This window comes from Rhinopithecus bieti, unplaced genomic scaffold (assembly GCF_001698545.2).
Source record: "Rhinopithecus bieti isolate Rb0 unplaced genomic scaffold, ASM169854v2 scaffold_48679, whole genome shotgun sequence".
NCBI classification, from domain to species: Eukaryota; Metazoa; Chordata; class Mammalia; order Primates; family Cercopithecidae; genus Rhinopithecus; species Rhinopithecus bieti.
The window spans coordinates 439884-449994 of record NW_016819378.1 but is presented as its reverse complement, the minus strand read 5'-3'; the positions used below and the strand labels follow the sequence as shown (position 1 = coordinate 449994).

Here is a 10111-nt window from a genome sequence, read left to right as displayed (position 1 = left end):
CCGCTCCCGCAGCCGCCCTGCCGCCCGCCTGCCAGCCCAGAGCCCCGCGCCCCTAGGCCTGGCTCCCGCCTGCCCGGGACCCGCCCCGCCCGCCCCGCTCAGCCGCTAGAGAAGATGCGGCTGCTCCCGGAATGGTTCCTCTTGCTCTTTGGCCCGTGGCTCCTTAAGAAGGTAAGGGTGGCAGGGTTGGGGCGCGAGCGCGGGGTTCCGGGACGCGACGGTCCCAGTGTGCGGGGGGCTCCGTGCGCCCGCCCCGCCCCCAGCTCCGAGCGTCCCAACTTTGCGCGGCGCGGGGGACGCAGACAGACTGCCCGATTCAGGACGGGCACTCTCCTAGCGCAAGTTGGCTGAGGCTTGGAGAGGGTGCCGGGCGGAGGTCCCCCTAGGAGCCGGCTTCAGGCGCGGCGGGGGAGGGGACGAAGCCCGACCCGCGAGTGCGCCAGACAGAGCGGGAGTGCGAGACAGACAGACAAGCCAGCAGGGTGTCAGCCTTGCCGTCTTTCCGCGCCAGTCTCGCTCGCCTGCCTCACTGTCTGTCTGTCCTTCCACCCATCCACCCCCGCCTTCCCATTTCTCTTCTCTGCACTTGTCACCATGCCAGGTGGGCTTCGTGTCGGGAGCATCCATGGCCCGAGCACACGCGCACACACGGACTCAGGCAGACACGGCTGAACTTGCTACAGCCAGCCTCCCATCACATTTCCCAGGGAGACACCATCTCCCCTGCACGACCTCACAGACACACCCCCCTCTCGTGCCCCACTGAAGGGGGAGGCTGTCTGGAAGGGGAGTCTCTCCTCCCGTGCCCTCCCTGCCTCCAACCCTACTCCAAGGCCTGTTTCCCTGAGGCTTTTGGGCGAAGAGCCAGAGGCTAAGGGGACTCAGACTTGATCTGCCTCCTTCCTGACTTGGAGGCTTCAACCCGCGAACATGGTGTGCTTATATGTACTGGGTGGAGGACGTGGGTCACCGTGTGCACCTGTGTTCATGTGTCCAGGGAAGCCAGACTTGGCTATCCAGTACTGGGGCCCAGGTTACATATGTATACTGGTGTGGCGTGTGGTGTTGGCTTTGCATGAGTGAGTGCCAGTGCCTGCCTCACAGTGCAGCCATCTGTCTATGCCCCTGGTGTGTGCCCTCAATGGGGGGCCCAGACCCCAGTCCCCCATTTTCCTTCTACCAGCCTCCCCTGCCTATGTCTTCCCTGTTTTCTGCCACCCAACTGTGACCTACCTAGTTTGGGGGCAGGCAGGTCATTCCCCAAACCCTCACTTTCTGTACCCCCAGCCTCTGTAGAGTCTAGAAGGGGTATATTTCTCCCCCCAACATTTGGACCTCTGCCTGCTCAGCCAAATCACACTGGGCAAACTCCAGCAGGGCCGGGGCTGCCCCAGTGAAGCTAGCGTTAGAACTCCCTGGCCCTCCGAGCCCTGCCTGGTGACCTTGAGGGGCTGGAAGGTAGGCAGAGGAGCCCCTCCATGAAAACTGCTTCCACTAGCATGAGCTTCTCATGGACTTGCTGCCTAGTTCTGTCCTTAGTGGACTGGAGGGGTGGGGGGGTCTGTGCCCTACCACCCACCCACCCATGGGTGAAGGCCTGGGGTCAAAAGATGGTAGGTATGGCATTCCCTTGCCCCTCCTTTCCACTTCCTCCCACCTCATCTCCACTCTCCCCGGCAAATAAACTCCCCTGTGGACAGATCCGGTTTAATTTCCTTTGCCCCCTGAGGGGGAATGAAACATCTGGTGGAGACTTGAGGGAGAGTAAGCGGGAGGATATGAGCGATGGGATCTATCTGAGTGTGTGTGAGAGAGCTGCAGCTGTGGGGCCTCCGTGTTGGAGTCAACAGGGAGAGTGGATCTGCTGTTTAGTCCAGCTTATGTGCATGTGAGAATGTGTTTACGTGTGTACACACTGCGGGTGTATAGATATGTATAACTGCATGGGGAGGTATGTGTATAGAAGTGTTTGTGTGTCCAAATACTTGTGTGTGCTTCTGTACACTTGTGAGTGTGGTGTATTCAAGTGTATTCCCTGGGGTTTCTGGTGCATCTGTGTGCTGGGGCCCATGTGTTGTCTGTATGAGTCTCTGGGGTTTGTGAGCGTGTTTCTGTGTGCTTGTGATTGTGAGTGCATTTGAGTGTGCTATGAGACTGTGAGCCTCAGGATGTGTTTATGTATCTGAGTGTGGCTTATGTGTGTGCGTGCTCAGGGGTGTCTTGGTGCCAGCACTGGGAGTGGGCGAAAGGTGAGGCTGATCCTGGGTAAGAGGTAGGTAGGGGACAGTTTACAGGGCAACTCTTTGGCAACCCTAACCATGAACTGCTGACACCTCTGCCTCTCCGGTCCTGCTTGCTCACCCTTCTCCAGGTTTCTCTCCCTTAACCCTCGCTCCAGGCTTCCCATCTCTCAGAGCCTGGGACTCCTGGCTTCCACTGCCTCTGGGGTTCTGGCCTCTCAGCCAGGGATTCTTCAGGATCTTTCTCATACAGTCTGACTCCTTTCCCTCTCGGTCTCTGTCTCCCCGACCTCTTGCCAAAGCAGCTGCCTACTGGGAGAAGCAGCAGGCGATCAATAGTCACTAATCACTAATCACTAATTACTAATTAGTTGGGGGAGGGCAGGGGCGGGGCCCTGAGGGACCTGCCAGCTCTATCCCACCTCAGGAAAGGATTGGGCCTGATTCTGTCAGAGCTGGCTGGTCGAAGCCCCTCAGCCAGCTACCAGCTCCTGCCTCCACACCCTCCTCTAGCCCCCCAGCTAATCTCTGGCTGGGCCACTTAGGCACGCACAGCCTGGGCTAGGGCCCAGAGCTGCTGGCAGGGATTTGGGGGGATCAGGGGCCGCAGCTGGGCCAGGGGGACAGGGGAGGGCCTGCTGTGACAGCTCCCTTGGGCCAGAGCCTGCAGTGGAAGCTTCACATTCCTAATAGGAGGGGCACGCGTCAGAAAGGAGAATTTAGAGTGTCAGGGTTGGGATGGGTTGAGGAGCTGGAGACCCAGGAGCGGGTGACTGGGGAAGAGGTGAGGTAATAAGGACAGAAGCAAGGCAAAGAGGGGTCAGGGAGGAGGTAATTGGAGAGAGACAACACAAACGTCTAAAGAAAGCAGGTAAGTGGGGGGACCTCACAGGGGTCAGAGATGGAGTAATTGGCAAGGAGATGGGGAACTTTGGACCTAGCCCTGCAACTCAAGATGTGTGGGATCCGTGAGGGACAGGGCAACAGAGATGGGGCAGGGTCATAGGAGAGGGGTCCCAGGGCTCAGGCGCAGGCAGGAGTCGCAGGGCGTGGGGTGGGAAGCAGCTGCCCAGTGGGGATGGGGAGCAGGGAGCGCTGCCTTGAGCGCTGGAAATTGGCGCGGCTCCCCCTCTCCCCCGCCTGCCCCTCCTCCACCTCCACCCCGCCCACTCCCCTCCGGCTCCGGCTTCGGGAAATTACATCCCCGCTCCGCGGCTCCCCCCAACCCCCACCGCGCCCCGGAGCCGGCGCCTTTATAGGCACATTTATTGCAATAATAAAGTGAGGCGCGGGGCGGGGGGCGGGGGGCAGCCGTTCCCGCGGGGACCGCGCTGGCTCTAGGAAGCAGGGAAATAAAATAAAATAAAATAAAATCAAAATTCAGATAACGGTGAGCCTTGCGCGGCAGGCCGAGAGAAGGCAGGCAGGTAGGGGTAAAGAGAGGGGGCGTCCAGCCCAAGGGCAGAGCCCACCCCACCCCACCAGCAGTCCCCGCCCCCTCATGGAAAGAGGTGTCTTTGCTTCAACCTGCCTGGCCCCCTCCCACAGCCTGATCCTGCCTGGTCTTTGCCTTGCCCTCTGGCTCCTCTCCCATACCTGTCCTCAGCCCCTGTCTCTGTCCCCATCTCCTGTGTCTTCCCTTGTCCCCCATTTCCCATTCCAGTCTTCCTTCCTGTCTCCCATCCCCATCTCCTGGGTCTCTGCATCCATCCCTGTTTCTGCCCAGTAACCATTCGAATCCCCCATCTCTGTTTTGCCCCCACCCTGACCCCATCCCTGCGTGTCCCCTGTCCCTATCCCTCATCCACCATTCCTGTCCCCATGCTTCTTCTTGGACTGTTCTGTAGCCCATCTTCACTCCTCTGGTCCTTACCCCATCCACATCTCTGTCTCTGCCCCACGCCTGGCCACCATTTCTGTTCTCCTTCTCATCCCTGTCCCCAGGCCTATCCTTATTGTATCCTCATCCCTGTACCCTATATCTGTGCCTGCTAGTCCCCAATCCCAGTCCCCCATCCCAGTCCCCCTCCCTCTCTGTCTCAGTCCTCACCCCAGGCTGTCCTGTCCACCCCACCTCTGTCCTCACCCACATCTCTATCCCTGGTTCCCAGCCAGACTCCACCAGCCCCGACTGCAGCACCCCTGCCTCTTTCTAGGTGCAGGGGCTCAGGATGCTCTTCTCCCCTTCCCAGCCCAGGCCTGTACTGTCCCTTCCCCCAGCCAGATCCTGGGAGCACCCTGCCTGGCCCAGGTGGCAGGGGAGAAGCAACCGGCCAGTCTGGAGGCCCAGGGGAGGTGCACCCCGCAATGCGGCTGGGGGGCTGACAGCCTGATCCTCCCCCAATCTCAGCAGTGTCATCCCCAAAGAGCCACTCCCCGAAGTGGAGTTTGTTGCCCCCAACAACAGGAGGCCACCTCAATTCCCCGCAGGTGCGTGGGCCCGCTGCCTCGGGGGCAAAGCGCTCCTGGTGCAGTTCCCCTGCCCCCCCACCATGGGCCTGAAGGAGCCTGCTGAACCCCCCAGCTGCCGCGCACCTCTACCCCGCCCCCGCGCCGACAGCAGTGCTAGCCTCTCCCCTCCGCAAATGTCACCACACCCAATTAGCTTAATTAAGCCAGTTCTGGAGCAAGGGGAACCCCTCCTCGGACAACATCCTGCTCCCACCCTCAGCCACGAAGGTGGGCGACAAGAGCTCTGGGCAGAGAGGAGCTCCTTACCACCTACCTTCCCTACTCACCCACCTCCCCCCATGTCGCTGAAGACAGACAGCCTGAAGGACGGCAGGAGAAAACCACAGACAGAAAGAGGGAGAAAATCAGAATCACGGGAGGAGGAAATTTAAGACAGAGACAGTGAGAAAAGAGACTGAGAGACAAAAGAGACTGAGAGAATGGGGAGAGATGAAAAAACAACGCAAGAGAGGGAGAGAGAGCATGAGCAATCAAGGGAGCCAGAGGGAGGATTTTATTTTATTTTATTCCGTGTTCCCATTTCTCGGCTCGTTTCCTCACAGACTCTCACCCCTCCCTGTCCGAACTCCCCCACAAGGTCGCTTCAGCCGTGCCCCCCCCCCCAACTCTTCCTTTTTGTCTTGGCTGTCTACAGCAGTGGGTGGGGGCGGGAGTGCCCAAAGCCAGGGGATTTGCCAGGATCAGAGAAGCACAGACGGCACTTTGTCTAAGATCAGAGATGGGGGTGACACCCTCGCACCTCTCCTTACCCTGCTGAACCTCCTCCCCTCCCCAGCCCCTGACTTCTACCCCCTGCCCCTGCCTGGTAGAAGTCACTGGCCTGAATCACCCCAGCCAGGTTCTGACTGGGTACAAGACACAGGGGTGCTCTGGTCTGCTGGGAGGAGATGGCTTGGAGGCATTTGGGGGTCATAACATCTGACAGCATGGGGATAGTGGGGACCTGGATGACTGGGCTTCTGGAAAGAACAGCGGTTAGGTGAGATTAGGGATTGAGTTCAAATGGCCCACCCTTCGGCTTTCCCAGGAAACCTAACCTCCCTCCCCCAGTGCCCTCTCTCAGGTTCAGGCCCTGCCCTCTGCAAGCCCACTTCTGGGACCTCTTCTTCCTCCCACTGTACCCTGGGACCCCTCCTTCCACCCCCTCTAAGCCCACCCTCCAGGTGTTAGCTGCCGGCTTAAGCCTGTCTGTGGGAGTCAATCATTCTTGCCACCCCCGCCCCCTCACCTGGGCTGGGAGGAGGGATGGATGGAAGGGGGAATGAGGGGGGCGATAAATATGTATGATGAGCGGGTGGCGGCAGCATTAATAACCCGGGATCGCAGCGCGGCGGGGACGGGGATCAAGCGGTGGGGATTCTAGCCCAGCAGCTTGGCTCTGCTGTTCCTGTCCCCGGTGACACGGAGTGTGTACACATGGGTGTGGGCAAACAGAGGGGGGCACCCATGCTTCCTGGCCTCCTTACCTACCCACAGCACAGCCTGCGGGCCAGTGTGGGATACCTCCCCAGAGACCACTCAGATATAATTGACATGCATGTATGTTGTCCCCATCAGAACACAGCAAGACCACACTTGTTCTATGACTACGGATACACCCCCTTTAGAAAGAGCTTGATACTTGGGCAGAGGATGACAGGGGCTCACACAGGAAAGGTGACACCTCCAGACAACCACATATAGCTACCCTCAGACCGCTATACACAGCCATACAGCCAACCCAGACACACAACCACACCAGCCACACAGACACCACTCCACAAATTGACACACACACAGCCAATCCAGGCACATACACATAGTCACCACTGATTTACACAACAGACATGCAGCCACGACAAGCAGCCACACACACACAGGCTCCTCAGACTCATATCCATGGGCACCCAGACACACAGCCACCACAGCCAAACACACACATGTACAGGCCACACGCACACAACCATTTGGGGCTAACAGAGACACAAGAACCCCAGGTTGACACACACGGTACTGCCTCCCCCCACGGGACCTGTGCACAGTCAGGGCCACAGCACATGACGGTGGTGGCTAGCTCAGGCTGACTGACACACTCTGACAAGCAGCTCCTCTCTCGCCTGCTCCCCTCGCTGGAGCGGCATCTCCATATTTCTGCCTCTTGCTTCCTTTCTGTCTCCTTCACTCCCAGCCACCCCCACTCACCCCTGCCCCAGATAATTGATGGCCTGAGCCTGGCCCAGCCGCTCCTGCCTCTCTATCCATCTTGTCCTCGAGCCCATGCTGTCTCTGAAATCAGTGGCCACCTGAGACACACAGAATGGGTGGGAGCAGGAAGGGGCTTCTCAGCCCCCTTGGAGCCCAGGGAAAGAATGACCAGGCGGCCTCCACCAGAGTGGAGTGCTGAGGACTGGGAGGTATACCTAGGCTTTCTTCCTCTGCTCAACTGGTTCCCAGCATTCACTCTTTGCAGGCCAGTTGGGGCTGAGGCCCAGGTGGGGGCTTTGGTCTCTGAGGTCTTGGAGCCTCTTTCTTTTCTTTTCTTTTTTTTTTTAAAGGGAGTCTCACTCTGTCGCCCAGGCTGGAGTGCAGTGGTGTGATCTAGGCTCACTGCAACCTCCACCTATCGGGTTCCAGTGATTCTTCCACCTCAGCCTCCTGCCGCCTAATTTTAGTAGAGATGAGGTTTCTCCATGTTGGCCAGGCTGGTCTCGAACTCCTGACTTCAGGCGATCTGCCCACCTCGGCCCCCCAAAGTGCTGGGATTACAGGTGTGAGTCACCGTGAGTGCCAGGCTGGAGCCTCTTTCTTCATGCTGGATGTTAACTAGTCACAGCGTCTCTGGCTCAGTTTGCTCAAAGTCCAGTCCCTCCCTGGCTCCTTACTGGAACCAACCAGGGGCCGGGCCAAGAAAGATAAGACAGGATCCAGAGCTCTACTCCCTACTCACGTTCACACTGGCCTTGGGTTTTTGGCCCTCATTGGAGTTGTGTGGGCACAGGAGGATTCTTGACGTCATTTCACAGATGTACAAACTGAGGCCCAGATAAATGAAGTGACTGGGCCAAGACCACATGACTTGAAAGGGCTGCAGGTCTCCTCCAAAGCACACTCTCTGCCCCCTGCGGGACTGTGGTTCCATTTGGTCTCCTAGCGGCTGTGGAAAGGGGCTGGTGTTGATAGGGCTCTGGTGGGATGGCGGGGGACAACCCCAGCGTCTCTCTCCTCTTTCTTCGTGCACAGGCGGTCAATGCCCAGATACCAAAGTCCGGAAGGCCGCAGTACCTGGAGCTGCGTCCCGCCGCGGCCGGAGCGGGTGGCCCCGGCCAGCAGCTCCCAGCGCTAAGGTCTTCCGACGGCCTAGGCTCCGGCCGCGCCTGGAGCTGGGCCTGGCCGACCAACCACACTGCGGCGCTGGCCCAAGCAGGGGCAGCCGGGGCGTTGCCCGCGCAGCGCACCAAGAGGAAGCCGTCCATCAAGGCGGCCCGCGCCAAAAAGATCTTTGGCTGGGGGGACTTCTACTTTCGAGTGCATACCCTCAAGTTTTCACTGCTGGTGACCGGCAAGATCGTGGACCATGTGAATGGTACCTTCAGTGTGTATTTCCGCCACAACTCGTCCAGCCTGGGCAACCTCAGTGTCAGCATCGTGCCGCCCTCCAAGCGTGTCGAGTTCGGGGGAGTCTGGCTGCCCGGGCCTGTCCCCCACCCTCTGCAGTCTACGCTCGCCCTGGAAGGGGTGCTTCCTGGGCTGGGGCCCCCGCTGGGGATGGCAGCAGCAGCGGCGGGGCCGGGCTCCTTCGGGGGCGCACTGGCAGGGCCTCTTGGGGGCGCGTTGGGAGTGCCTGGGGCCAAAGAGTCGCGCGCTTTCAATTGCCACGTGGAGTATGAGAAGACAAACCGGGCGCGCAAGCACCGCCCGTGCCTGTACGACCCATCGCAGGTGTGCTTCACCGAGCACACTCAGAGCCAGGCCGCCTGGCTCTGTGCCAAGCCCTTCAAAGTCATCTGTATCTTCGTCTCTTTCCTCAGCTTTGACTACAAACTGGTGCAGAAGGTGTGCCCAGACTATAACTTCCAGAGTGAGCACCCCTACTTTGGATAGCGCCCCTCCCCAGCCCCAGCCCCCAGCCTCACGCCAAATCCCAGCCTCACTAGGTGGGATCCCCTTCCCAGTGTTCTGCCGCTCCTGTGGCCATGTCGCCCACTCCTTCCACTCTGGGGGCGGAGGGGAACGGCCCTCTCGGGACCCTCAGCTAAGGTGGGTGCCCTTTTCCTTATGCGGAGTGCCCGTGAGGCTGGGGTAGCCCCCTCCAATGCACCCCAAAGTGAAAGGGGTAAGAGTGCAGCCCCAGAATAGGTGGGGCTTGGAGGCGGTCCCAATGTCCCCTAGGTCCACAGTGGGTCCCCTTTTCACCCTTAGCGCTAGGCTGCACACTCCCTTTCCCCACAGCTTTAATAACTCCTGGCCTGGCACCCTCACCCCACCCTGACTTTCCTATCCCCCAGCGCTTGTCCTGCTCCACCCTGCCCCGCCTAAGACTGTAAAGGCCTAAAAACCTCAGCCTGTACTCCCACCTTTCTGCCTGCCATATGCCTGTCCCCTTTTCCTCCAAACCCCATTAGGGTACCGGAAGCAGAACCCCTGGGCTGAGGCGCTGGCCCCGGCCCCTGCCGCCCCTTTCCAGTCCCTGCAGTCCAGCTGCACCTGCCCTCTCCTGCTGCTTCCTCTCTGTGATATTTTTTTCTACGCCAAAACAGACGGGAAAGGGAACAAAATAAAGTGAAATCCAATACACGCCTGTGTGAGACCTTTGTAGGGAGTGGGGAGGTGGTGTGGGGCTTCTCTCTGGTAGAGACCTGGCCAGGGCCTTCTCCCTCAGCGGCTCGTGGGGAAACCAAGGCAAAGACTGACAGAGCTAGCACCTTGGAAGTCACCAAAGACCGGATCAAAAAGAGCTGAGGGTTACCCTCGGGGTAGGAGCCCCGCCTGAGGTTGGGATTCTCCTCCTGAGGTGGGCGAAGGGAAGCTGCAGCAAGTGGGATGCAGATGAGACCTGAGTGGGGCTCACCAGCGGATGATTTGGGGAAGGAGGTGTAAGACCTTGAATGGGATGGAGATGCAGGGACAGTGTAAGCAGAGCGCTGACAACCTGCTAAGCTCCACGGGCCGGCGGGAGGTGGTGGCAGGTTGGGAGGGAGGGGGAACAGTGTTTGCGGCATCTGGAGTCATCGATCTTCCTTTTCCTTCCTAATTTCGTGGGCGCTGAGTTTGCAGACGGAGGAGGTGGGGAGGGAGCTTTGGGATGAGGGGTGGGGGGAAGGGACCAGCGCGGGTTTGGAGGGCGGGGCCCGTGGCTGCTACTTGTCACTAGCAAGCACGGCCCCCTTTAGCCAGCTGCCCACCCTCCCCCAACCCCCCCC

The 10111-nt window shown here is 59.5% G+C and overlaps 1 protein-coding gene across 2 annotated transcripts; it reads left to right on the top strand.

Annotated features, from left to right (window-relative positions):
- Nucleotides 1-9485, top strand: NXPH4 (neurexophilin 4). Of its 2 annotated transcripts, XM_017858886.1 has the most exons (3): nt 1-171; nt 7932-8744; nt 9314-9475. In XM_017858886.1, exons 1-3 carry the CDS (start codon nt 115-117, stop codon nt 9467-9469), a joined length of 1026 nt encoding a protein of 341 aa, XP_017714375.1. In that variant the 5' UTR covers nt 1-114; the 3' UTR covers nt 9470-9475. The 2 variants fall into 2 exon arrangements, with proteins under 2 accessions (XP_017714375.1, XP_017714377.1); XM_017858888.1 differs by having other exon boundaries at nt 7932-9485.
- Nucleotides 9486-10111: the final 626 nt, after the last annotated feature.